Here is a 27133-nt window from a genome sequence, read left to right as displayed (position 1 = left end):
CAAAACTCGAGGTCTGGGTGGCCCTAAATGAGCCCAGAGTGATTTGTCACACAATCCCAAAACCCCTCCAGTGCAGAGCAGAGGGGAGGAGCACCTCCCTGCCCTGCTGGCCACGCTCTGTGCAGCCAACAGTGGGCCTTCTTGGCCTCCAGGGAACGCTGTTGGCTTGAGGTCCATCTTTGGTCAACTGTTGGTCAACCATTTGTCCACTGCTGGTCAACCACTCATCTACCACTGGCCTTCACCACCAAGGCACACTGCTGGCCCATAGTCAATGGTTGGTCAATTGCTGGTCAGCTGTTGGTCAACCAGATTACCACTGGCCTTCTTGGCCACCAGGGCACACTGCAGGTTCGTGGCCAACCCTTGGTCAACCTGTTGGCCACCATTGGCCATCTTGGCCACCAGGGCACACTGCTGGCTCACAATCACCCTGTCAGCCACCAGGACCCACAGGTCCTTCTCCACGGAGCTCCCTTCCAGCAGCTCAGCCCTTGACCTGCACCGGTGCATGCAGTTGTCCCTCTTTGGGTGTAGGGCTCTACACTCACACTATTCCCGTTAATTTGAACTGTGCCATGCAAACACACCTGCATCTCATCACAAAACGCATCTCTCAGAAGTCGGCCCTCTGCCACGACTGCTTTGACTCTTGAGAAAAGCCATCTGTGCTCACAGTTTTTAAATTAAATTTATTGGACTTGCTCTCAGAGCAGGAGGAACTGGGTTGGTTTTCTTCCTTCTGGCAAATTCTGGATGGCTGTTACAATATTATGCCAAATGAATTTATGGCCCTTCTTGATGCAGAGCGCTGTCAGAGCTGGTGCTTCTAGCAACTCTGCAAGCTGCAAACTGATATTTTCTTCCAGGCCCTATAGAAGAGCAGAAAACACCATAGAATTATGCCACTGCCTAATTAAATCAGGGAGCCACAGGAGGCAGCTTGGAGCTGTTGGAGATGCCAATGGGAAGGCAGCACTGTAAGAAACCCCAACCAAGTCAAGGTCTTGTCCATGCTCAGGGTGAGGAGCAGCTCCAGAATCTGCATGGAAGGAACTGAGCCCAGAGATGCAGCTCTAAGAGAGCTGAGGGCTCCATCCTGGAAAATGGTTCCCAGACTGCAAACCCCAAATCTGCAGATCCCAAACTGCCAGGACCCGGTGCTGCCCCATGCAAGTCAGTCCCTGCCCTCGGGACACACAGATGTTCATCATCAGCTCCATTGCTTCATAATGCAGCTACGCTTCTGGGAAGAGCCTCGAGTCATTGCTGTTATCTGTGCTGCTGAAGATGAGATTCTGGAGCTGGAGACGGGAATTAATCTCGATCCATGGAAGCAGAGACGCCGGACGTCGATTTAAACGCAAGTTGCCTCAGAGATGCGATGCCAGATCCGTTTCAGAGCTACTTGTTAAGCGTAAAGGTCTGAGATAAGGCTTTTCCAAAGGAAAGAAAAAGAACAAAACACGATGATTTGGAGCTAATCTGCGTTTTGCCCTGCTGTTTCCTCAGCTCTGCAGGTGAATTCCTCCACAAAGCGCATGGGTGCGTATTGAGAGAAAGCATTATAGAACAGCAGCATCACGTGTGCTGTTAATGGAAGAGTGCAATCTTCATTCTGGGTTTGCAGATGGCTCTCCAGCTAGAAGGGATATGGCAGAATAACACCATGTGCCCACCTGGCTGCTGCACGGCAGGAACTCCTTCCTGTTCTGCTGTTCCCTACACCCATCAGCCCACCCCACATCTATGGGCTTCGAGCAGCCTCCTCCCACCTGGATAGTAATTAAACTCCCAGGAGCTAACGAGCCAGAGCTGATGGGGTTTTAATGAGGAGGGGTCTCAGTTGTGCCCCTCATAGGGATGGGAGCTTTGCATTGCTGCAGGGTGGGTGGCATCGTGCATGCGGCGCTGGCGCCCTCTCCAAAAGCGAGTTCAGATTTAGTGCCATGAAAACATGGTGATCCCCCCTCCTGTGTTCTTGGAAAAAGCAACAATGCAGCTTTCAAATGTCTCTATTCAAGGAAAAAAAAAAATTAAAAATTCAGCATTTTCCAGTTACAGAGAACTTTGGAAAAAAAACGTCCACTTCCCATTAAGCTGCAGCTCCCCAAACCTCCTACACGCATCTGGAGCTCAGCACAGAAGCAGTTTTGATACCCATGAAGCTCAATGAGCCGAAACACACCCAGAACCCCCGCTGAGCCCCCAGGCAGCACAGCAGGAACCGATCCGGGTGGCAAAGAACGGAACTGCAGCCTGAGCTGCCCCAGCAGCCGCATCTCATGCAGGTCCGGAGCCCGTTGTGCCGCTCACAGCTGCACACCCATGGCTTTCTGAGCACAAAGTCCTAAAGCCCTACTTCATGTGGGTTAAGACGTGCTTTAAATAGTCAGCCTGAGCTGCGGTGTCTGCAGGGAAGGTCGCCTGGCAAATGTCACACATCTGAGCAGCCGCAGCTGCGCCGGGTCCAAGCGCGGCGTCCTCCAGCATCCATCCAGGTGTCCAGGACGTCTGCAGGGAGCAAAGGGGAAAGAGATCAGTGGGAACACAGACACAGCCTCTCGTCGAGCCCTCAGACCCCCCGCATCCACTGCAGGATCCCGGAAGGGTCTTCCCATCGCCTGTTGTTTCCCCCGGGGCAGAGTGTGAGAAAAGGAGCCAAATGGGGAGCAGCATTTATTTCCTCCTGTGCCATTACCATCGGAGTGCTGATAAGGCACATTAGGACTTCAGCAGACAGACAGTGCTTCTACTTCTTTCCTTCTTCTCCTTCTTCTTAAGAAGAAAACAGCTTCTAAATATAACCCAGGCCAAAAATCAATAGCTTTCCCCACGGATGCGTCACCACAGCAGCCATGAAATAATTTCTAAGGGTCTCATTTAGGAAAAGAAATTAAAGGAGAATAGTTTGGCATTTCAGAGACCCTCAGTGGCCAGCCCAGTGTTGGTGCCCCACACATAACACACACTGAAGGCTGAGCAAGAATGAGGGGATGCATCTCAGGATGTATTTTGGAATCCGTGTTTGGGGGCGTATGAATCAGAGAGACTGAAGGAAATAATTCAGAGCTGATTTAATTTGCAGATCCAACAGAGGTCGATACAGGCTGCCTCAAGGATCCCTCAGCTGGGAAGGGTCACTGGGGTTCTCCCAAAGCACACCAGGTGCTGGAATGGAGTTTTCATGGACCTGACTCCACTTGAAATCAGTTTCAGGGCGTAACCACAACCACAGCTCCCCACCCTACAGGAAGGGTGAAGGAGAGAATGATGATGAGATGGACAGGTGCCCTTACACCAGGAAGAGCAGACAGAAACCTCTGACCCCTTCATGTTTACCTTCAGAGGTCCCCGGATTTCCACTGGCACCTTTTCTGCAGCAGACAAAGCGCTGTCGCTGGGAGCAGCCTCCCTCCCAAGAGCTTCTGGGGCTTCATAGAGGTCCAGGATAGTCAGAAAGGAGTGCTCAGCCTCGCTGCTCGGTGTCACAAATTCCTGTGGGCTGCAGCAAGCTGTTGCTCCTTCCTCAGGGCTGTTGGTGGTAGGAGTCCTCCTACAGTCCTCCAGCCATGTGTCTACCAGCATCTTCTCCTTTCTCCCCGCCTGGCTGCTGCCAAAAGCCCCTGGGAGGGTGGCTCTCCCAGCCCCGAGGTCACTGCAAGCTGGGTACCAACCACTGGCACCAGGCAGTGTGTGGGCAGCATTTGGTGGGGCCAGAGGGTGGGCAGAGCCCTGCGGGGCCTTGGGGTGCACCTGGGGGCTGGCTGCTAGCTGCTCCCCTCCCTCTGTCCAAGCGTCCTCTGTGCACTGGATGGGCAGAGACATGGGGATGTCTTGGAAAGAAAGCAAGCCAGAGAGGTCAGTCTTGGGGCTCTGTGCTTTCATAGGGGATCACTAAGACGTCCCAGACCATCCAGTCCAACCCCAACCCACCCCACATCCCCACGTGCCACATCTCTGCAGTTTCTTGAACACCCCCAGGGATGCTGGCCCAGCACCTGGCTGGGCAGCCCGTGCCAATGCATCACCACTTTCCCAGAGGAGAAACTGTTCCTAACACCCAACCTGACCCCCTCAGTGCAATGGGAGGCCATCACCTCTCATCCTATCACTGGGAGCCTCTTCCATCCAGCGATGACCACAAGATACGCAATTAAGGGAAAGCAGCCTAAAAAGATCGTTAAATATAGCGACACATTACAGCAAGCTGACTAATTTTTCTACCCCCACCACAAATAACTAAATTAGCATCCAAACTGAGACAATTTCCTTTTCTGCCTTTTGGTGCCAACTCATCCAGCACTCACAAAACTCACTCATCCTAACAACCCCCATCTCGTACCAGAGAGGTCCTTTGGAACCAAAAGACATTGCACCAAGGGCTGGGTGAGTTTGGGCTGCATCCCATCTACATTTTTTTCCCTTCCTGTTGCTTCATTCTCTGTCTGTGCTATAGTGAAAAAGCCCAGTGTTATCTCCTTTGTGGCAAGCAAAGCTCGCTGCCCCCACAGAAAAGGGATGGCAAGAAATACGAGGCTGGGCCAGCATGAAACTGCAGATGGAGAGAGATAGAGAAGGCTGAGAGCTGGAGGAAGAGCATCAGCTGCCCCACCAGGGGAGATGATGAGATATCTCTGCGTCCTCGCGTGATGGCATTGGTCCGCGTGCTGCTTGGAGATGTTTATCTGCGTTCCAGCCCCATGCAGAAGACGTGCAGAGGGCCATGCTGCAGGCTCACCCTCTTCACTGTGGGGAAATGAGGCGGCCACAGGGCTGAAAGAGCACGTGGCAGCTCTTTGCTTGGGCAAAGACCTTCTGACTGCATGAAACAGCCTGTAAGGTTGGGAAAAGCTTGCAGGACCCTGCAGGATTCATTACTTGGAGTGCTGGAGGGGAGCAGATGAGCACCCAGAGCACGGTGGGGAATAGGAGGGCCATGGCTTGGATAGCCATGCAGGCTGCTGGGGTGGGCGAGAGCATTTGCATGGGCAACGTGCAGCCCTTGGAGGCCACACCACCGCCATGCCTGCTTCCCATAAAGTCTCCAGGCCATCAGCACCATCTGGCACAGCTCCTCCCTGCTTTTACCAGAGTAAATCACAGCCTGGGGTGGCTTAGCGTGGCTCTCAGCAGACTCACACGTGTGGCCATGCATTGGATTGCAAAGGCAAAGCCCAAACACCGTGACAGCCAGCACAGGGAGCTGTGCCTGCAGCCAGCTTCCTCATTACACCCATTTTGGCAGCAAACCTCTCAGCAGCATGAGGTTAAAGGCTGAAATCCCCTGCGATCAGCCTGTATCTGCTCTTTGCAGTGAAGGAGCAATTCAGCACGACCTCCCCCCGTCCCCAGCCCCACTGCTCACCCACAACGGGGCCCTTCCTGGCGCTCAGTTTCTGCAGCAGCTCGCTCTGCCTGGAGCACAGCTCCCGCAGCCTGGCCACCTCCTGGCACAGCTGGAGGAAAACTTCACCCATTTCCATCACACCTGGTCAGGGAGGAAGCAAGGCAGCAAGGAGGGGACGTGGCGATGGGGAGCACGGTGCTCCGTCCTGCTGCGGGATCTCTGGAGATGTCGGTGTTTCACTGTGATGGAAAGAAGTCATGGTTGCAGTTTTCTTGCAATTTAAAAGAAAAAAAAAAGCTGAAAAGGGAAGTGATGCTGTCCAAAGCAGGGGATAACCCAACTGCTGAGCTGGACTTCTCCATCTCTCAGCCAACAGTAGAGAGAAGTTCAAGGCCTCCTGATGGAGGGATTGGACCTGTCCGGAGCAGGGAGAGGGCTGGGGGGCTGTGAGCACCCTTCCAAAGCAACGATCCTACGGTTCTATGATCTGAAGGACCCTTCCGACCCAATCATCTCAAGGTTCTGAGATCTGTAAGTTCTCTCCCAGTACAACCATCTCATGGTTCTGTGATCTTTCAGGTCCCTTCCGACCCAACCATCCTATGGTTCTGTGATCTTTAAGAGCCCTTCCAGCCCCAGATAAGCTGTGATTCCATGATTTGGAGAAATAACTTCTTTTTTTTGTTGTTTGTTTGTTTGCAGCAGTGTGAGAGCAAACAAACTCCTGGCAATGAACCCCAAAGGGGAAAGAGGTCCAAGCATGGGGGCACAACTCCCATTTCTTCAGTCACTCAGCCCTGAGCTGCCCTATTCTGCTCCTGAAAACACCCCACATGAAAATCCAGCTCGTGCCCACAAGGTTTGCTTTAGCCAAATATTGTCACCACGAAAAATAACCTCTCCATGTTGTGTTCAGCGCATTTCTCCTCGCTTTAACAGCTGTATTGTGGATTAGGCTTTCCAGTTTTACCATATTGCACCAATTATTACCAGTCTGAAAGATAATAAATAAAGCCAAAGCGTGGTGTAAATCTGCAAGCCATCTGCAACGCACGCTTTGATTTGAAAGATTTGTGCGATCGCAATTAGCATAAACATGCAAATCAGCTTTGCTTCCTGTTTCCAGCTTCGCCACCGCTCAGCGCTGCGAATTTCAGCCCCGGTGCTGTAATTAAAGGCTCAGCTGATGGCTTTGGGGACAACTCCTCCGCCACCCAGAGCAACGTGGGAACCCAAGAGGGATGAAGGGCAAAAATCCCAGTGGAGCTGAAGGGAACGCTCCAAGCACCAAGAGAACTGCAGACACCGCGGCAAGGTCGCCTTCAGCACTGGGCTCCCTGTGCTCCTCACCCCAAAACGAGCTGTGATGGGAGCTGCGCCGCGCTCTCAGCTCTTTGGGCCCCCGCTGGTTCTTGAAAACCAAGCACACAAAACCTGCAAAGCAGCTAACTAATTAAAGATTAAGAGGATATATTTTGTCTAGGAGTTATATATAACCGTGCCAATTAATTATTAAGACGTGTGTGACTCGGAGCTGCCATTCCCAACAAGCCCATATTGATTTTGAACGAGCCCTGCTGGTTTCTCAGTAGTTAACCACGTCTTAATTTCCCCCCAAATTACCACTTTGTCATTAAGGGGACGGGAGATCTTAACCTCCTGTGTAACCCGGAGAAGCATTTCCCAAATTGCAATTAAAGAAGCAACTGGGGACTCAGATGATCAGGGCTCAGAGGGGCACGACCCACGTTCTCCCCCGGTGCTGGGGAATGGGGTTGCTTTAACACAGCAAAAATCCCGACCCCCACCCCACACCTCTCCATATAACCCAACGGGGACCCGGTGAAGCCCTGGGGCTGCAATTTGGGGAGCACACTTACAGTGGTGGGGGGCTCTCCTGCCCCAATCCTGGTGGCCACAGCTCAGAATCGGCCTCTGGGCGCAACTGAAAAAGTTTCTCTAACAGAAAAATCCGGGGCAGGGAATTTCCCTTCAGTTTTTCAGTGCTCAGAGTGAAACCTCAGCGCGGCAGAGAGACAGGAAATATAGCAGCAGTGAATTACAGGCAGCAAACCCAGGGCTTTAAAATTAGCTCTCAAGAATCCGGGAGGCGATGCTGAAGGCCGACGGCGGTGAGTTTGGGCTCTCCTCTGCTCCGTGCCAGGTAAGCCGTCGTCTGTTCTGTGCCTCGGTTTCCCCCTGCCCTTCTCAAGGAACGTGTTGGTGCTTTAATGTGTTGGGGATTTGCACATCTGCCTCAAAGCCTTGCCCGACTTATCCTCCATAAGGCAGCTAATATTCAACCTCACATCCCAATAATCCAAAGTAATTCTCACTCCACCCCAGCTCAAATCCCTCAAATCCCCCATACAGCATGGGAGCCAACACAAAATGCTCAGCAGGAGATTAAAACCCTCCCAGCATTCGTGCCTCCTGCCTTCAGGAGCCTGGAGAGGCCCCTGGGGTTTCCCCACTGGCATTTCCCTCGCGCTCCTCTGCCCTTCTGTGCATCTCAACCACTGCTGGGATGCACAGAAGACTCGGGAGGTTCTCATCCTCTGCTTCGTCTGAAAAAGCAGCCAAGCATTGGCACCGGCTGCCCAGGGAGGTGGTGGGCTGTGGGGGTGGTCAGTGAGCGTGGTGGGATGGGTTGGAGCTGGGCTGGATGGTCTTAGGGGACGTTTTCAGTTCTGTGATTCTATGATTTTTTTCCACGCATCGGAATCCATTGCTGATGGGGCTGCCTGTGCCTACACCTGCCATGTTGTTCAAACCACATCCTCCAGAGGGGCTGCAAACAATTCTTTCACACCATCTCTACCACAGAATCATAGAATCACAGCATGGCTTAGGGTTGGAAGAGTCCTTAAAGATTATAGAACCATTGAAGGGCTCGGGTTGGAAGAGTCCTTAAAGATCACAGGACCACTGAAGGGCTCTGGTTGGAAGGGACCTTAAAGCCAATTCAGCTTTAACGTGGAGTCCTCAGTACAGCAGAGACTTTCCCTGCCATAGCAGCCACCCGCCCTCAGCTGGAATCTTCATGGTGATACCACCACCTAGTGTTAAACGTGGGGCTGGAGGATAAGGACATGGGGTGCTCAGAGCTGGGGCTGTGCTCCATCCCAGGCTGCAGGGACAAGCAGCCCTGCAGCAGCACAGCTGGAGAGCAGCAAAGTGATGCCATCAGGAGTTCAGCGGGAAGACAGAGGCTGAATAGGGATGACAGAGATGGGAGCAATTAGCAAATCCCAGCCTCGATGGTCTGTGTGTCCAGCCACCCAAAGAAGCATTGCCAGCAGTTATCACAGCCTGATAAAAATGACCTTAAGTTCACACTGCTGCACAGTGCAACCACTGAGCTACGGGTGAGGGAGGCTTTGGAGAGCCAGAGTAATTAACAGTGAGAATAATAACAAATATGAGGTGGGACGAGGACTGAGCACGAGTAGGGAGGGCACACCTGGGCTCAGAGCTTCGCTGGGTCTCAGCACCCCACATTGGCCCCTATGGCCCACACAAGCACCTATAGGTCCCTATGGCCTCTATAAGTCTCTATCAGTCCCCTATGGCCTCTATAGGCACCTATGGCCTCTCCAGGCCCCTACCTATAGGTCCCTATGGTATCAATAGGTCCCTTTGGCTTCTATAGGCCCCTATGGACTCTATAGGCATCTATGGACTCTCCAGGCCCCTGCTGACCTCTATAGGTCCCTATGGCCTCTATAGGTCTCTATCAGTCCCCTATGACCTCTATAGGTCTCTGTGGCCTCTATAGGCACCTATGACCTCTCCAGGCCCCTATGGCCTCTCCAGGCTGGTAATTCCCAGCACGCTGGTGCCAAGCTATGATAGGCCCTGTGGCCTCTATAGGACTCAATGACCTCGACCAGCCTCTCACTCCCAGCACACGGCTGTAAGGTCACTATGGGTCCTATTCAAAGAATCACAGAATGGCTTGGGTTGGAAGGGACCCCAAAGACCATCATGTTCCAACCCCCCAGCCACAGGCAGGGCCAGCACCCTCCAGATCTGACACCAGCCCAGGTTGTCCAGGGCCCCATCCAACCTGCTCTCGAACATCTCCAGGGATGGAGTATCCACAGCCTCTCTGAGCAGCTGTTCCAGCACCTCACCACTCTCATAGTAAAGAACTTCTCCCCAACATCCAATCTAACCCCATTCCCCCTTGTCCTATCGCTGCCTACCCTTGCAAAACATCAATTCCCTTCCTTTTTATCATCCCCTTTTAAATACTGGAAGGTTGCAATGAGGTTCCCTTGCAGCCTTCTCGTCCCCAGGCTGAACAAGCCCAGATCCCTTATTCTGTCTTTATAGGGGAGGTGCTCCAGCCCTCTGAGCATCTTCATGGTCCTCTCCTCATCCTCTGGACCCTCTCCAACAGCTCTCTGTCTTTCTTTTACTGGGGCCTCCAGACCTAGATGCAATGCTGCAGATTGGGCCTCACGAGGGCAGAGTAGTGGGGGATGATCCCCTCCCTGTCCCACTGCCACCCCCCTGCTGATGGAGCATAGGATCCCATTCTGAGGGATCACTGCCCTTCTGAGCTGCAAGAGCAACCTGCTGCCTCATGTTCAGTCTTTTACCTACCAGGACCCCCAGGTCCTTCTCTGCAGGGAGTCTCTACGTATATCAGGGACAGGGAGGCGATCGTCCCCCTCTGCTCTGCTCTTGTGAGGCCCCATCTGCAGCACGGCATCCAGGGCTGGAGCCCCCAGGACAGGAAAGGCAGGGAGCTGTTGGAGAGGGTCCAGAGGAGCTGGAGATGAGCAGGGGCTGCAACACCTCCCTGCAAAGCCAGGCTGAGGGAGCTGGGCTCATTCAGCATGGAGAAGGCTGGGGGTGAGCTGAGTGCAGCCTGCAGTGCCTGAAGGGAGCCTGCAGACAGGAGGGGAGGCAGCTCTGTGAAAGGGGAGATGACAGCAGGACGAGGGGAAATGAAGCTGAGGGAGGGCAGCTGGAGGTTGGATGTCAAGGGAAGTTGTGTGCTGTGAGAGCGGTGAGGGGCTGAACAGCTGCCCAGAGAGGCTGCGATGCCCCGTCCATCCCTGGAGGTGTTGGAGGCCAGGCTGGATGGGGCCCTGGGCAGCCTGGGCTGCTGTGAAACGTGGAGGTTGGTGGCCCTGCATGGCACAGGGGGGTTGGAGCTCCGTGATCCTGGAGCTCCCTTCCAACCCAACCGTCCTGTGACTCTGTGATTCTGTATCTGGGATTATTCCATCCCAAGTGCAAAACCCCGTGTTGTCCCCTTCACATCCCCTTCATTCTCCACACCTCCCATATCACTCCCTTAGAGGACACCAGCCACTCCCAGCACCCTGATGTCAACCCACCCTAATCCCTACCACCCCCCAGCATCCCAGTCTCTCCCCAATCCCCCCCCCCAGCGCCTCACCTCGACCCCATCCCCCATTATATCCCCTATAAACCCCCACCAACCTCCGGACTCCCACCACCAGCCTTTGGATCCCTTACGATCCCCGTTCCTCCGTTGCTGAGGACGGCGTTAGGACCTGGCGGTGCTCACCTGAGCCCCGGGGCGAGGCAGGTACCGGCTGCATCCCCGCCCCCCGCCCCGCCCCCCGGACGGCACCTGCGGCCCCGAACCCGCGGCCGCCGCCGCTCCGGAGCGGGTGAGTGGGGGTCGTTTGGGGCTGTTTGTGGGTTTCGGTTTTCGTGTTTTTGGTGTCGGTTTGGAATCTCCGTCCCGCTCTTGAGTCCGGCTCGCTCGGTCCCGATTTTCGGTCTTTGTTTCGGGTTCCGGTCTCAGATCCTCTGTGCTCGGTCCGGGTCTTGGGTTCCCGGATTTCGGTTCCTCGTTCCAGAATTCGGTCCTGGTCCCAGTCTCAGTCTTGGGTCTTCAGTCCCGGTCCTGGCTTGGATCTCAGTTTTTTGTCTCTGATCCTGTCCCCGGTCTTTGGGGTCTCCTGTGTCCGTAGTCTTTGGGGTCCCCAGTCTTTGGGGTCCCCCAGGTCTCCCATCCTTGGGGTCCCCAGTTTTTCGAGTCCTCTTGGGTCCCCAGTGTTTGGGGTCTGAACTTTTTGGGACATTCCTGAGTCCTGGTCTTTGGGGTCCCTGGTCTTTGGGGTCCCCCTGGATCCCCAGTGTTTGGGGTCTGAACTTTTTGGGACTTTCCTGAGTCCTGGTCTTTGGGGTCCCCTGTCTTTGGGATCCCCCTGAGTCCCGGTCTTTGGGGTCTCCCAGGTCTCCCATCCATGGGGTCCCCAGTCTTTCAGGTCCCCCTGGGATCCCAGCTTTTGGGGCCCTCGGTCTTTTGGATCCTCAGAGTTCTTTGGTCTTTGGGGTCCTCTGGGTCTCCCTAGTTCCAGTCTTTGGGGTCCTCAGCCTTTGGGGTGCCCCAAGTCCCACTCTTTGGAGTCCCCCAGGTCCTTGGTCTTTGGTATCCACAGTCTTTGGGGTCTCCCTGGTCCCAATCTTTGGAGTCTACTGGGTCCCTAGTCTGGAGTCCTCAGTCTTTGAGGTCCCTCCTGGGTCCCTGGTCTTTGGGGTCCTCAGTCTTCAGGGTTCCCCTGATCCTGATCTTTGGGGTCCCCCCTGGGTCTCTGCTATTTGGTTCCCCCAGTCTTTCAGGTCCCCAGTTCCCAGTTTTTGGGGTATCCTGGGTCCCTGGTCTTTGGGGTTCCATCAGGCCCATAATCTTTTGATACCCCAGGTCCCCAGTCTAGTCTTTGGGTCCCCCAGGAACCTGGTCTTTGAGACCCCCAGTTTCTTCCTTTGTGCTCCTGATCTTCAGGTCCCATTCCCTGGTCCCAGACCTCGGTGCTCAGTTCCTTTTCTGATCATCAATCCCATTCCTGGTCCTGATCTTAACTCTCTGGTCATGGGTCCCATTCCCTGATCCTCAGATCCCTGTCTCAATCCCTTGTCCCCATTCTCTGGTCTTGAGTCCAGGTCCTGGTCTCAGCCTTTAGTCTTCTTTCCCAGTACTGGGTCCCCAGCCTTCATGCCCCATTCCCTGATCCCAGTCCCATTTCCACCCTATTGCATCTTTGGGGTCTCCCACAGCACTCACGCCCTCTCCTACCCCCCAGCATCGCTCCCTTTTTCCCAATCTGCTCAAAATTAAAGATGTTCCATTGCACTCCCATGATGATGTGGGGAAAGGGGAAATCCCACAGGTGTGGGGCTGCTGCATCTCTTGGCTTTTTGCCTTCCCAAACACCCTTGGCACCCCAACCAACGTGGCTGTGCTGCCACGTGGAGCCGAGGGTGGTGTCAGGTGAGGCCGTGCTCTGTGCTGCGTTGATGCCTCTGCCTTTTTATTTACCTTCTGTGATCATCGTCATCGTTTTGCTGTTCTCCCACTATTGCTTATTTCTGGGAGGGGGGGGAAGGGAGAGAACATCTCTAGTTCAGCCTCTGGGGTTCCTCCCTCTGTCACCAAGGAGGAAGCAGCTGTCCCATCACATGGGCACTGTCCTGCTGCCACCCGTGGCTGTGACCGTGCTGGTGACCCTTTGCCCTAAATCCCTTTTTATTCCCCCGTTTATTTCTTCTTTCTCTCTTTTATTTTGTTTTTTGTTTGTTTGTTTGTTTGTTTTCCTTCCTTTAAAACCTCTTTTGAATGCAACAGGCTCAATAACTCTCTCTGAACAGCTTGCACGTGTCGCTCTTGCTGCGTGCATCCTGGGGACGGTTTTGGGGTGGTCTAGGGAGTTTTTGGGGTTGCGGTGGCCAAGGGAGGCTCTGGGAGGGGAGAGAGGGGGGTCGGTGGTGGCTCTGAACCTTGGGAAGGGGCTGTGCGGTGCTGGGCTGGAAATGTCCTCGTGGCAATGCCCACCCCCGAGACGCGCCCTGCGGGTGACTCAGCCCTGCGGGAGTTTGTCACGATGTCACCGCGCTCCTATGGGACACGGGGAGGGGAAGCGGGGGGGGAGGACGGGACGTCCCACGTTTCAGTGCGGTTCCTACGGAGGCCCCGTGAAAACCCCCCTTCCCCGCCCAAACGCGTTCGGGACTTTAGTGGGAAAGGAAGGGAGAGTTTTGGGAAAGGGCTGCTGTGAGATGTCAGCGCCGAGGGGGCGGATGGCTGCTTTGGGGGTGGGGGGGGAGGGGGCTTCTCTTTTCGGCTTTTAGGGAAGGAGATGGGGCGGTGGTTTAGGGTAGGACCCCTTCTTGCCCCCTTTCCCCTCCCCCCCCTCCCCCGAGGGATGGACCTTTTGGGGCTGAAGCTGCTGTGCACCTTCCCCAGGGTGCTGCGCTGAGGTTCGTTAGCAGATAACGAGGTGCTCGTTAGCGCGATCAAGGCAATGGGGCCAGCAGAGGATTGGGGAGGGTGGAATTGGGGTTCCTCCTCTGCACCGACGCTGCCTTCACCTCATTGCACAGAGCTCCAGGAACATTGAAGGTGAAGCTGTGGGGGGAGGGAGCTCAGATTAGAAACAATGTATGAGCAGAGATCCGGGGGGCTGAGGGGGGGGTTGAGCGGAGATTGATTTTTATTTTTTGGTCTCCCCCTTCATTCTGCTTTTTTTCCTTTCACGTCGGGCAATAAAGCGCTGTCTGATCGCCGGCGTTGTGATCCCGCAGCCCTACGGGCACTGAAAGCGCTGACCCGGAGGCGGAGTGTCCCCCTCCCCTATAGCGCATCGCTGCTCTCCCCCCGCCCCTAAACCTCATGGGGCCGTGGAAGAATGGGGACCCCGCACTGAGCTCCCTGCCCTTGAAGTTGACAGCGGGGTGCTGGGGGGGGAAGGGGGGACTGAGCAGCTTCCAAAGCATTTTAAGAAAGAAAAAAAAAAAAGAGGGAGGGGGAGGGAGAGGAGGAGGCGGGGGGGGGGGGTTGATCCTGAGGAGGAGGAGGAGGAGGAGATGGCGGTGAATGGCTCCCGCGGAGCTTCTCCATGCTCCGGTGGCAGCGGCTCACAAAGAGCAGCGGGGAGGAATGGTCGGCGGATGGGGCAGAGCCCCGGGTGCTGGGATTGCTGCTCCCAGATAGCACAGCTCGGAGAGATCTGCACTCATCCTCCTTCCCAGGCAGAAGTGCCCGAGGGAAGGCACTGTCCTTGCATCCCAAGTGTTGGAGTAAACTTTTTTTTGATGTTTTAGCTTTGTCGCACACCGCGTTGATTCTTCTGCTGCCTGCAGGGCTTGCAGGGTCGCACCGCTGGGGCTGGCGGTTTGGTTTGCGTCTTGCAGCCTCCTTTCAGCCCATTTCAGCTGTTCCAGGGGGCTTTGCTGGGTGCAGGTGATGAGAAGAGCTCTGGGAGAGGCGCTGCTCTCCGATGACGCCGGGCTGCTCCGCTGACAGCTTTGCAGGTTGCATGGGGGGGTGAATTAACCCCTTGTGCGTTTCTCCCCTCCAGGTTAACGGAGCCATGAAGCCCCCACGGACCCCCCGACCCTGAGCCGTGCGCCGCAGCTCCTGCAGACAGCATGAGGCTGCTCCGCCGCCGCTACAGCCCGCTGAAGGTGGCCCTGGTGGGCGCCGTCTTCCTCCTCTTCCTCTTCATCCTACAGAGGGACGTCGGGGACGGCGACCCGCGTGAGGAGCCCTGGTTGAAGAACATCGTCGATGGGAAGGACCAGGTCATCGACCTGATGCTGGGCGCCGTGCACAACCTCCGTGACTCCATGCCCAAGCTGCAGATCGGGGCCCCGGTGCCCCCCGAGGAGCCGCCCCACAGCTCCCGCTCCTGTCCTCCCGGCTTCTACACGGCAGCAGAGCTGCGCCCGCTGCTGGAACGACCCCCCCAGGACCCCTCCGGGCCCGGGGCTGATGGCAAAGCCTTCAAGAAAGAGCAGTGGACGGCAGAGGAGAGCAAGGAGAAGGAGCGGGGCTACGAGAAGCACTGCTTCAATGCCTTCGCCAGTGACCGCATCTCCCTGCAGCGTGCGCTGGGACCCGACAGCCGCCCTCCGGAGTAAGAGCCCCCTCCTCCCAAAAGTGTGCCGGCCTCCTCGGCTCCGTTCAGGCGAAGTTAAGAGGAAATCAAAGCAGAGTTGGGCCTGCAGCTCGTGCCCTCGCTCTGCAGCAGCATACTGCAGGAGCTCCATGCGCTCTCCGTGCAGCAGTCCAGCACAGAAGCTTCACAATTTTGCTCTGCAGCAGCATATTGCAGGAGCTCTGTGGATGCTTTATGCAGCAGCCTGGTGCAAGAGCTCCATGCAGCTCCCCATTGCATGAGATCCGTGACTTTGCTCTGTAGCTGCCCATAGCATGAGCTCCATGCACTCTCCGTGCAGCTGCCTGTTGCAGGAGCTCCGTGCCCTCGTGCTGCAGCAGCCCTGTGCACCACCAGGTGCATCAGCCCAGCAAAGAGGCTGCAAACCACTTCTGGGTGGGCCTGGCACCTTGGGAATACCCAATTTCTTCTCGATTTCTGTCTGCTTTATGCTTGATTTGTAATTGCAGCGGGTGAAATGGCACAGCAGCTCTTTGTGTACCTGCTCCAGGCTCCAGCATCTCCCCCCTTCCCCTCCTTTCTTCCAGCCCAGCCCTAAGCTGACTTTTTCTTTTCTTAGCAGAGTGGAACAGCCCCAGGCAGGGGGTGAAGGAAGCGGCTTCAGCACCGCCCGCCCGGATTAGAGCGTGCCCCCAACCCCTGCCTGGTCGGGGGTGGGTTTGGGGGGGGGGATCCTGGAGAAAAAAAAGCTCTGAATAGGAGGGAGAAGCCGCGCCGGCCGGCAATTATCCGTGCCTAGCAGGTGTAGCGGTCACAAAGGGGGAACACCGGGTCGGGGTGGGATGGGAATGTCATTCACTGGACCGGAGGCGACGGGGGCAAAAGGAGGGGGAGGAAAGAGGTAAACCCAATGGAAATCAAAGAGGCAGAGCTGCGGGGGCTGCCGGTGCCGCTGCCCCCCTGTGCGAAACACCGCGGTGGGGGACGGCGGCGTTTTGTTCCGGCACGCCAACCCCGCTGCTTCTTCATGCCTGGTGCATAGCCGCGATAAATTCTGCTTTTTCTTCCCTTTTATTGTTTTGGGGTTTTTTTATCCTCCCCTCCCCTAGGTGCATCGACCAGAAGTTCAAGCGCTGCCCTCCCCTCCCCACCACCAGTGTCGTCATCGTGTTCCACAACGAAGCATGGTCCACGCTGCTGCGCACGGTGTACAGCGTCCTGCACGCCTCGCCTGCTGCCCTGCTCAGGGAGATCATCCTGGTGGACGACGCCAGCACGGACGGTGTGTGGGGCTGTTATAGGGCTGTTATGGGGCTGTTATGGGGCTGCAAGATGGGGAGCAAAACGCTCCTGGGCTTTTCTGAATCATTTCCTACGGCCTGGAGCCGTCGTTGGGTTTTTTATTCCATCTGGATGAAGCCCAGCTGCTCATCCCACGTCATACCTTGTTACATGGCTCGCTAATGAGTTCCACCCAAAGCAAACGAATGGCACGGCGAGGTGCTGGGAGAGGAGCAGACTTTACCCTCGTGCTCTGCTTCCGCCTCCCAGGGTGCGTGAAGCTGTGTGTGCTGCACCTGGAAAATAAAGGGATTTCTTGCACCTGAAGCATCTCCTGGGGCAGGGCGACGCGTTGCTCAGCGTGCAGCGTCCCAGGGAGAGGTGTGGTGGTGCTTTCTCACACAGCACTGCTCTCTGCTGGGTTTTCTGCCCTGAGCACTGCTCATCCCCATGCACTCACGGTGCGGGGTGACCTGGGTGGCGGTTCCCATTCTGCCCCAGTGAGATCCGGGTTGTGTTTTGGCCAAGAAGTTGTGGCCAGGCTGTGTGCAGGCATGGGCGGGGCGGGAGATGCTAGGAGAAATCCTTGGAAAAGCCAAGCGTGGAGCCAGGAACTTTGTGATGGGGACACGGTTTGGGTGCCCCTGAGATTTTGGGTCTCTTCTGGGGTGTCCAGCTCTCTGCCGAACACTTTGGGTATCCCTTCCCAAACCCCTCCTTTGGTTAGGTGGATCTGCTCCAAACCTGAGCCCAGGACAGCCCTCCTCATCCATTCCTCAGTGATGAAATTCTGTGTAGTCATACTGGAGCTTTAACCACAGAGCCAAGAGCCCTTTTTCCCCCCATCACTCCTTGGTGGGGGCAAAATTGCAAACTTCATTTGGTGGGCATGGTGGGGTTTGGTTGGTGGTTGGACTGGATGACCTTCGAGGTCTTTTCCAACCTTTATGATTTGATTTAAGAACGTGGTTTAGAGGACACGGTGGGGATGGGCTGATGGTTGGACTGGATGGTCATAAAGATCTTTTTTTGGTCATAATGGTTCTTTTTTTAGCAACCAAAAACCTCTCAGGCTCCGGGAATGGGGAGGACTTGTGTCACCCCCACCTTGTTGCAGGGTGCAAATGAGAGCAGGGACGCCCCTTCCCTCACTGTGGGGACCCCGATGTGCTGGCGGGGGTGAGGAGCAGGGGCTGAGCTCACCCTGAGGCTGTCCACCCTCTTCTGTTCCCCCAGAATATCTGAAGGACGAGTTGGACCGCTACGTGAAGCAGCTGCAGATTGTGCGGGTGGTGCGGCAGGCGGAGAGGAAGGGGCTGATCACGGCCCGGTTGCTGGGAGCCAGCGTGGCGAGCGGCGAGGTGCTCACCTTCCTGGATGCACACTGTGAGTGTCCACCTCCCCACCACCCTCTGGGTGCCCCTGGGGTCGGGATGCAGCCCCCAGTCCTGGCGCATCCCATTGAAGTGATGCCGGTGAGGTCGGTTCACCCTTCCCTGTGCTCCAGGTGAGTGCTTCCATGGGTGGTTGGAGCCCCTCCTGTCCCGCATCGCCGAGGAGCCCACGGCTGTCGTCAGTCCTGACATCACCACCATAGACCTCAACACCTTCGAGTTCTCCAAGCCAGTGCAGTATGGCAAGCAGCACAGCCGGGGCAACTTCGATTGGAGTCTCACCTTTGGATGGGAGGTCGTGCCACCCCGTGAGAGGCAGAGGAGGAAGGACGAGACTGTCCCCATCAAGTAAGCCTGAGCATGGGGTGTTTCATCCTCCCTGTAGAGCCCTACACCTGAGGAGGAACAACTGCACATACCAGTGAGGGCCAAGGGCTGAGCTGCTGGAAAGGAGCTCTGCAGAGAAGGACCTTGGGGTCCTGGCTGGCCAACAGGGTGACCATGAGTGAGCAGTCTGCCCTGGTAGCCAAGATGGCCAGTGGAGTTCTCTTTGACCAAGGGTTGACAAACGGGGTGATCGTGAGCTAGCAGCGTGCCCCAGTGGCCGAGAACTCCAATGATGTCCTGGTTGACTGATGGTTGGCCAACAGTTGGCCAGTGGTTGACCACGAGCCAGCCCCAGTGGCCAAGAGGGCCCATGGTTCCCTGTGGGGCACTGCACAGAGCATGGCCAGCAGGGTGAAGGAGGTGCTCCCTGCTCTGCTCTGCACTGGGGAGACCCCATCTGGAGCACTGGACCCAGTTCAAGCCGGCAGGGAACTGTTGGGTGAGCCCCCCATGGAGGTTCCAGGGATGGTGGGGGCCTGGAGCTGTCATTTTTCTTGCTGCTTTGTGACTTTTTACATTCCCAGCACAGTTTCCCCATGGGTTCTGGGGCCAGGAGCTCTCTGGCAGCTGATGCTTGGGCAGGGAGGGAAACCTCAGCGTAGGTTTGGTGAATCTACAGACACAAATGTAGGATAGCACTCCTCAGTTGCTTCCAGATCCAGCTAAATCTCAGTTCTTGCAAAGTCTCTCGTTAAGGGATTAATTGCTGCCTTTTCTCTTCTTGCACTCAGAGCCCACTACCTGGGCATGGGGTGGTGCTGAGCTGGCAGAGCGGTGAGCAGGATGCTACCTGTGGGTTGGGCTGCACTGGTTTTCTTTCTTTTTTTTTTTCCTTCCCTTCCAACCCAATTTTGCAAGCAAAGAAGCCCCCCAGCACCAAAGCACGCTGCCCTGTTTGCAGGCTACAGTGGGTGAGCACGGCTGCAGAGCTCCCTGCTCCCCATGGGGTTGTGCAGCAAAAACAAACCCTTTGCTGGGTGTGCTGGGGCTGTTTGCAGCAGATTTGCTGCATTGGCTGCAGGCAGCAAGCTGAGCCCACAGGAAGCAGACAGGGACACCAGCAGGTGCAGGAAGGATGCTTGAGGTGTTGTTTGTGCCCCCCGAAGTCGATCTGTTGTTCACCCCACCATTGCTCCGTGCAGCTGGTGGTTAAGCTGTGAAAACACCGACAGTGCCACGGAGCTGCGTGCTGCAGGAGCTGACAGAAAGCATCCAGAAAAACGGGCTTTCTCCTAGGAAAAATGAAATAAAAACTAAAAATAATAATAACAGAACTGCCCACTGACAGCCTCGGCTCTGGGAGCCCGGTGTCCCTGCATTGGCAATGGGGTTCCTCTGGCTGCTGAGCCCCTCAGCCGTGTGGGGATACCTGACACTGTGTTTGGCTGCGCTGCATCCTGTCCAGCAGGACTGGCTTTGTGCAGAGGTCACCCGGGAGACGTCCTGGCCCCAATAAAGGTCCCTTTCTCTGTGAGCTGTGCTGGCTCCCAGCAGCGTCTCATCTCTCCCCGCTCCTCTCTGCAGGAACGTGGCTGTTCAGCGAGCTCCTTTTTGTCCTCATATTTTATTATTTTTTTTCTTCCCCCTTGAATAAAAGCAAGTTTCTGTTCCAGCCTCCCTCTTCTAAAGATCAGATGGAGCAGATTAGAAAAGCCAGAGGAGTGAATGGGATGCCTGGTCACCGAGCTAATCTCTGCCTTTCTTTGCTGCGATAGGTTTTCTGTAATCAAATCCACCGTGCTTTGCCCTGGATCCTGAGGCGACAGAGTGAGGCCCCTCGGTGCCGTGCTGCCCTGTGTTCCTGCTGTCCCCTGCTGGCAGTGGCTCCGTCCTCGTGGTGCCCTCTGCTGTGGCCATGGGAGCACGAGGGATCACATCTGGGGCTGGCACACAGCTGGTTGAGGGGAGGCTGCTGCTGCCCAGTGCCACCCTCCGTGGTGTCCCCTGAAATTCAGATCTGCGTTCTGGTGTTTCCTTAACCTGTTCTGCAGATGGAGGCCCTCCAGCCTTATGTTTTCTCCCTGTCCTGTAGGTCCCCGACCTTCGCCGGTGGTCTCTTTGCCATCTCCAGGTCATACTTTGAGCACATCGGTTCCTACGACGACCAGATGGAGATCTGGGGGGGAGAGAACGTGGAAATGTCTTTCAGGGTGAGGCTGAGGGGGCACAGAATTCAGAGCACTGCTTTGGGGGACGTCCTCGATCCCGGGGCTGCTCAGCCCCCACGTCTCATCTCTGCAGGTCTGGCAGTGTGGGGGTCAGCTGGAAATCATCCCCTGCTCTGTCGTGGGCCACGTCTTCCGCTCCAAGAGCCCCCACACCTTCCCCAAGGGCACGCAGGTCATCTCCAGGAACCAGGTCCGCTTGGCTGAGGTCTGGATGGATGACTACAAAGAGATCTTCTACAGGAGGAACCAACAGGCTGCACAGATGGCCAGAGAGGTACCTGCACACCGGCAGTGGTCTCGCTGTCATAGAATCCTTGGGTGGCTTGGGTGGGAAGGGACCTTAAAGAGTGTAGAATTTGTAGGATGGTTTGAGTTGGAAGAGTCCTTGAAGATCACTGAACTTTGGGTCCTTAAGGATCATAGAACCATAGGATATTTGGGTTGGAAGGGTCCTTAAAGATCATAGAGCCATAGGATAGTTGGGTTGGAAGGGTCCTTAAAGGTCATGAAGCCATGGGTTGATTGGATTGGGAGGGACTTTGTAGATCACTGAACTGTAGGATGGTCAGGTTAAAAGGGTCCTTGAAGATCATAGAGCCATAGGATATTGGAATGGTTGGGTTGGGAGGGTCCTTAAAGATCTTAGAACCATTGAATGTTGAAATTGTTGGGTTGGAATAGTCCTTAAAGATCATAGAGCCATAGTTGGGTTGGAAGGGTCCTGAAAGGTCATAGAGCCATAGGATAGTTGGGTTGGAAAGGTCCTTAAAACCCATCCAGCTCCAGCCCCTCCTGTGGGATCCTGAGGTCTGAGCTCCTGCCCAGAACTTGGGTCTGATCAACAGGAGGTGCAAAAGCTCTGCAGGCTCAGCTTAGAGCAATGAAATCAAATGCAGATGGGAAAATGCAACCAAGGAAAATAAATCCTTTGGGCCGTAACGCTTTCTAGCCACGTTTTTTTTTTAACCCCAACAAAATGTTTTGCCACAGCTCAGCTTTGCTCTGGTGCCCATTGGGGTCCTGCAATGGGGGGGAGGACGGAGCTTTTGGCCTTGGAGGGGGATGAGGGGTTGGAGGGGGGGATTTCCTGCCGGCTCCGGAGGTCAGTTTAATTTTCTCACGTGCCTTTGCCGATAGAAGACGTATGGTGACATTACAGAACGGCGCAGGCTGAGGGAGCGGCTGCACTGCAGGAACTTCACCTGGTACCTGCAGAACGTCTACCCCGAGATGTTTGTCCCCGACCTCAACCCCACCTTCTACGGAGCAGTAAGTGCAGAAGGCGGCGGGTTTTTGCTTCAGCTGGGAGCTGGAATCCAGCAGAGCTGGTTTGGGGGCCCCCAGGGACGTCGTGTGGCCTCAATGGGGAGGAAGAGGCGAGCGCTCCGCGGAGCTCCGTGCCATCGCTGCGCACAGCCGGGCATCGGCGTCCCGCTGCTGGCGCTGACGGCTGGGCTCAGCTCCGCCTCTGCGCCCGCTTCTGTTTTTCTCCGCTTCCATTTCCTCCACCTTTGCTCCCCTCCCGCCGTTGGGAGGCGTCGCTCCGGGCGTTTCGCAGCGCGGCCTGGAAAGGAGCGGAGCCAAAGCAGCGCCGGGCTGCGGTCCGAGCGGGACCCAGAGCGCGGGAAACCTTGGTGGGGCTGCTTTGAGGGTTTGGGGGCGTTGGGTTTTTTGTTATTAATTTTTTTTAATTATTTCTTAATATTTTTTTCCTTTTTTTTTTTAATTTTATGCTTTTTAAAAGTTTTTTTAAAATTTTTAAATTTTATGCGTTTTCTCGGGTTTTTTAATTTTATTTTTTTATTTCACATTATTTTATTTTGTATTTTTTAATTTTTTTATTTTAGATTTTTTTTGAGATTTTTAGATTTTTTTGTGATTTTTTTTGGTAATTTTTCGATTTTTTTAACCTTTTTTAATTATACTTTTTATATATTTCTATTTTCTGCTTCCTTTTTTATTTTTTTTTAATTTTATTTTTATATTTTATGCATTTTCTGTTATATTTTATTTTTAATTTTTTTTAGCTTTATGCATTTTCTATTACATTTTATTTTTATTTTATATATGTTTATTTTTATTTTTATTTTATTTTTAATTTTATATATTTTTAATTTCATTTTTTTTATTTTTTAATTTTATTTGTTATATATTTTCTAATTTTATTTTATTTTTAATTTTATGCATATTGTTTTATTTTTATTTTTTTAATTCACAAATATATTTTTTCCTTTTCGATTTTCTTTCATTTTAAATTGTACATTTTTTTTTATTTTTCATTTTTTTAATTTCCTTTAATTGTACGCTTTTTATTTTTTAAACTTTTTTTAATTGTAGACTTAAAAGAAAAAAACTTTTTAATTTTTAAAAATACTTTTTTTTCTTTTTTTCTTTTATATATTTTAATTATTTATAACTAAATATATAAATACATATTATAAATATATATCTTAATAAATATATATAATATATATGTATATATATATAATACATTATTATATGTATTTATTATATATATATTTATTATATATATATATATTTATACATATATATTTTAATAAATATATATAAATATATAAATAATAAATATTCATAATATATATTTTAATAAATATTAAAATAAATAATAATAAAGAGTTAATAATAATAAAAAATAATTAATAATTAAAATTAAAATATATATTATAAATATATATGTTATTGTTGTTATTTATTATTATTATTATGTATGTTAATAAATCTATATAATAAATATACATTTTTAATAAAACATATTTATTATCATATCTTCTATTTTACTTTTTTACTTTCACAGATTCCATCGATTTTATGCCTTTTATTTTTTTTTAATCTTTCGATGATTTTTTTTTTTTTCTTTTTCATTTTAATTTTTTTAATTGGAACAAAAAAAAAATTATGAGTATTATTGTTAATTATTAATTCTTCTTATTTTTTCCCATGCAGATTAAGAACGAGGGCACCAACAGCTGCCTGGACGTCGGGGAGAACAACCATGGCGGGAAGCCGCTCATCACGTATCCCTGCCACGGGATGGGGGGCAACCAGGTGGGCCCAGCGCTGCCCCCTCAGCTCTTCGTTGCTCCCCTGCCCCCAAGCCGCCACCTGAGGGCCGTTTTATCACCACCCCCCAGTGCTCTTTTATCCCTTCATCCCCCCCCCCCGGGGTCGTTTTACCCCTTCTTTCCCCCCCCTCCCCCCCAATCTCTTTCCTGTCTCTTCCCATCCGGGCTCTGAGAGCTGCTTTATCCATTCCCCCTCCCTTTCCCCCCCCCGAGGTTTATTTCATTGCATTTCCCCACACAATGAGGGTTCTTTCAGCTGCTCCCACTTTGAAGGCACTCATCCCTTCCCATCCCAGAGCTATTTTCTCTTCTTCCCCCCCCCCAAGGACTATTTTATCATTATTTCCCCCCCTCTGAATGGTTCCTCACCCCTACAGGCTATTTTTTTCCCCCCCTCGCCCCAAAAAGGTCTCCTTTATTGAGCGTTCCCCTGCCCCGAGGGCTCATCCCTGCCTCTCACATGGCTGCTGAGCCCCCCTCCTCCATTTCTGCTCTCTCCCCCTGCAGTATTTTGAGTACACAACTCAGCGGGACCTGCGGCACAACGTGGGCAAACAGCTGTGCCTGCGGGCGGGCGCTGGGCCGGTGCAGCTCGGGGAGTGCAGCTTCCGTGGGCAGCCCATGCGTGTGCCCCCCGATGAGGAGTGGGAGCTGACGCAGGTGAGCAGCACTGCAAACATCCCCTGTGCTCAGAGCGTCCCCAAGCTGTGCACTCAGTGCATCCCAGCACCATGATGCACTCAGAGCATCCCAACACCATAGTGCACCCCAGCACCATGTTGCACCCCAGCACCGTGATGCACTCAGAGCACTCCAGCACCATGATACATCCCAGCACCATGCACTCAGAGCATCCCAGCACCACTGTGCATCCCAGCACTGCAATGCATCCCAGCACCGTAATGCACTCCAGCACCATGCACTCAGGGCATCCCAAGCACCATCATGCACCCCAGCACCAGGGTGCACCCCAGCACCATGCACTCAATGCATCCCAGCTCCATGATGCACCCCAGCACCGTGATGCACTCAGAGCATCCCAGCACCACAGTGCATCCCAGCCCATCCCAGCACCATGATGCACTCAATGCACCCCAGCACCATGATGCACTCAGAGCACCCCAGCACTGCAATGCATTCCAGCACCATATTGCACCCCAGCACCATAACGTGCTCAGAGCACTCCAGCACCATGATGCACTCCAGCACCATGCACTCAGAGCATCCCAGCACATCCCAGCACTGCAATGCACCCCAGCACCATAACACACTCAGTGCATCCCAGCACTGTGCACTCAGTGCACCCCAGCACCATATTGCACCTCAGCACCATGATGCACCCAGTGCAACCCAGCACCATATTGCACTCCAGCACCATGATGCGCTCAGAGCATCCCAGCACTGCAATGCATCCCAGCACCACATTGCACCCTAGCACCATAATGCACTCATTGCATCCCAGCACCATGATGCACTCAGAGCACTCCAGCACCGTGATGCATCCCAGCACCGTGCACTCAGTGCACCCCAGCACCAAGCACTCAATGTGCCCCTGCGCTGTGGTTCTGCACTCTGGCACCCAATGCCATCTTGCACTGCGCACTCCATGCTGCATCCACACACGGAACAAGTGGTGCTGCAACTCTGGGCAGCACATCCTTGTTGTGCGCTGTGTGTTGCATTCCCACACTGTGCACTTGATGCTGCATCCCTGCACTGTGTGCTTGGAACCTCCCTGTGCTGTGCATTTGGTGCTGCATTACCTGCACGGTGCCTTGCACTCGGGGCTGCATCCCACCACCATGCGCTTGGAGCATCCCTGCATTGGGTGCTTGCTGCTGCATGCTGGCACTGCACGTTTGGTGCTGCACCCCAGCACCATGCACTTGCTGCACCCCATTGCTGCACATAGGGTGCTGCATCCCTGCTCCATGCGCCCGGTGCTGCAGCTCTGTGCAGTGCCTTGTGCTCAGTGCTGTGTCCCCTTGCTTTGCTCTTGATTGCAGCCCTGCACTCCCTGCTGCATCCCTGGGCCATGCACGATTGCATCCCAGCACCGTGCACTTGATGCCACAGCACTGTGCACTCCGTGCTGCGTTCCTTGCACTATTGCTCAGTGCTACAAACCCACACAGCGCGTTTGTTGCTGCATCTCCATGCTGTGCTCTCAGTGCTGCATCCCCACACCATGCACTCAGTGCTGGAGCCCTGCACCGTGTGCTCGCTGCTGCATCCCCTCACTGCACACTTGCAACATCCCTGTACCATGCACTGCTGCATCCCCACACAGCACTTGGTGCTGCATCCTTCTGTTGTGCTATTGATGCTCGCATCCTTAGGGCCGAGCTGAGCTGGACTCTGTTTTTCTCTCTCTCAATTCAGGAGCACCTCATTAAGAACCACGCATCCCGGATGTGTCTGACAGCACGTGGCAAGCACCCGGCCATGGCCCCCTGCGACCCCTCGGACCTCCACCAGCTCTGGTCCTTCACCTAATGGCAGCACACCGGGACCCAGCCATGCTCAGGGCACTGGCAGCCAACTCTTTCCCCTCCTTATTATTATTATTTTTTTTAATATTATCATCTTTTTTTAATTTAAAAGAAGCAAAACGCCTTAAATATGCTGCAATTCACGTCTGGCCTTGAACTCAGCCCTATGCCTTTTGCAAACCCCGTGGAGACGGGGTGATAATGTGAGAAGCTCCAAAGTGGGGTCATGGAGGAACCCTAAAAGGGGCCATGGAGGAGCCCAGTGCTGCATTTTAGTGCCTGGATGGGAGAGATGATGCTGGACTCATGCTGGGCTCATCAAAGAGACTCCAAACTTGCCCTTGGGGCATTCCAGAAGCTGTCACAGCTGCCCCACATGTGCTCCTTCCCCATACCTGAGGAGGGCAGTGGGGTTGGGCCCGGCTGTGGGAGATGGACCAGGGGCTCAGCCCCATAGGGAGGAGCTGGGATGTATGGGGTGGCTGCCGGGACTCAGCCCCACACCAGCATCCAGTGGCTCCACTCACGGTAGGGGAGAGGGACCTCAGGCAGCTCTGTGGGGCCACCTGCCTTAAATCCCAGCCTTGATTGTAGGGGAAACATTAGAGGGTTGTTATTGCTATTATTTTGGTCATTATGATGTTGTTGTTTCTTGGGGTGGTTCCATTGGTCCTCGTGCTGAGCAGGAGGAAGGGGCAGGGCTGTGGGGTGCTCCTGGGTGCTATGCTGGGGCCTCCCAACCACAGTCCCTGCTGTTCCCCAGCCCCACTTCTCCCCCCACCCCAATTTTGGTACCGTTTCATTGATAGTTGGGGAAAACTCCTTCTGGAAATGGAGGGGGAGGGTCCACCTTTGGGTACGTGACCTGAAATAAAGAGATGATTTATTTTACAGACCCCATGTCGGCTCTGTTTCCTCTCCCAGAACTGCCCCCGAGTCCCCAGCCCTGCTCTGATTCCATTGCCCTGGAAGTCCTCTTCATTATCTGCAGCTCAAATGCTCCCTTCGAACCCCATTCTGGCAATAAGGTGTTGACTTCTGGAGGCTCAGGTTTTCCATGGGTAGAACTAGGTTGTGCCTCTGCTGTGTGT

The 27133-nt window shown here is 53.8% G+C and overlaps 2 protein-coding genes across 4 annotated transcripts; one reads left to right on the top strand and one right to left on the bottom strand.

Moving 5' to 3' along the window:
• Positions 1 to 108: 108 nt before the first annotated feature.
• LOC125685462 (uncharacterized) lies at positions 109 to 10877 on the bottom strand. 2 transcript variants are annotated; one of them, XM_048928528.1, is made up of 4 exons: positions 10811 to 10877; positions 5369 to 5589; positions 3343 to 3836; positions 109 to 2514 (listed from the first exon to the last, which is right to left on the bottom strand). In XM_048928528.1, the coding sequence occupies exons 2-4, from the start codon at positions 5484 to 5486 to the stop codon at positions 2359 to 2361; spliced, it is 768 nt and encodes a 255-aa protein (XP_048784485.1). In that variant the 5' UTR covers positions 5487 to 5589; positions 10811 to 10877; the 3' UTR covers positions 109 to 2358. The 2 variants fall into 2 exon arrangements, with proteins under 2 accessions (XP_048784485.1, XP_048784484.1); XM_048928527.1 differs by lacking the exon at positions 10811 to 10877 and adding an exon at positions 7231 to 7342.
• Positions 7388 to 26924, top strand: GALNT6 (polypeptide N-acetylgalactosaminyltransferase 6). Of its 2 annotated transcripts, none has more exons than XM_048928487.1 (11): positions 7388 to 7514; positions 14698 to 15255; positions 16347 to 16519; positions 17755 to 17904; positions 18026 to 18260; positions 20332 to 20449; positions 20541 to 20741; positions 21605 to 21736; positions 23432 to 23533; positions 24058 to 24210; positions 25933 to 26924. In XM_048928487.1, exons 2-11 carry the CDS (start codon positions 14768 to 14770, stop codon positions 26044 to 26046), a joined length of 1866 nt encoding a protein of 621 aa, XP_048784444.1. In that variant the 5' UTR covers positions 7388 to 7514; positions 14698 to 14767; the 3' UTR covers positions 26047 to 26924. The 2 variants fall into 2 exon arrangements, with proteins under 2 accessions (XP_048784444.1, XP_048784445.1); XM_048928488.1 differs by lacking the exon at positions 7388 to 7514 and adding an exon at positions 10892 to 11004.
• Positions 26925 to 27133: the final 209 nt, after the last annotated feature.

This window comes from Lagopus muta, chromosome 28, assembly GCF_023343835.1.
Source record: "Lagopus muta isolate bLagMut1 chromosome 28, bLagMut1 primary, whole genome shotgun sequence".
In the NCBI taxonomy this organism is placed as follows: Eukaryota; Metazoa; Chordata; class Aves; order Galliformes; family Phasianidae; genus Lagopus; species Lagopus muta.
This window is presented reverse-complemented; position numbering and strand designations above follow the sequence as displayed.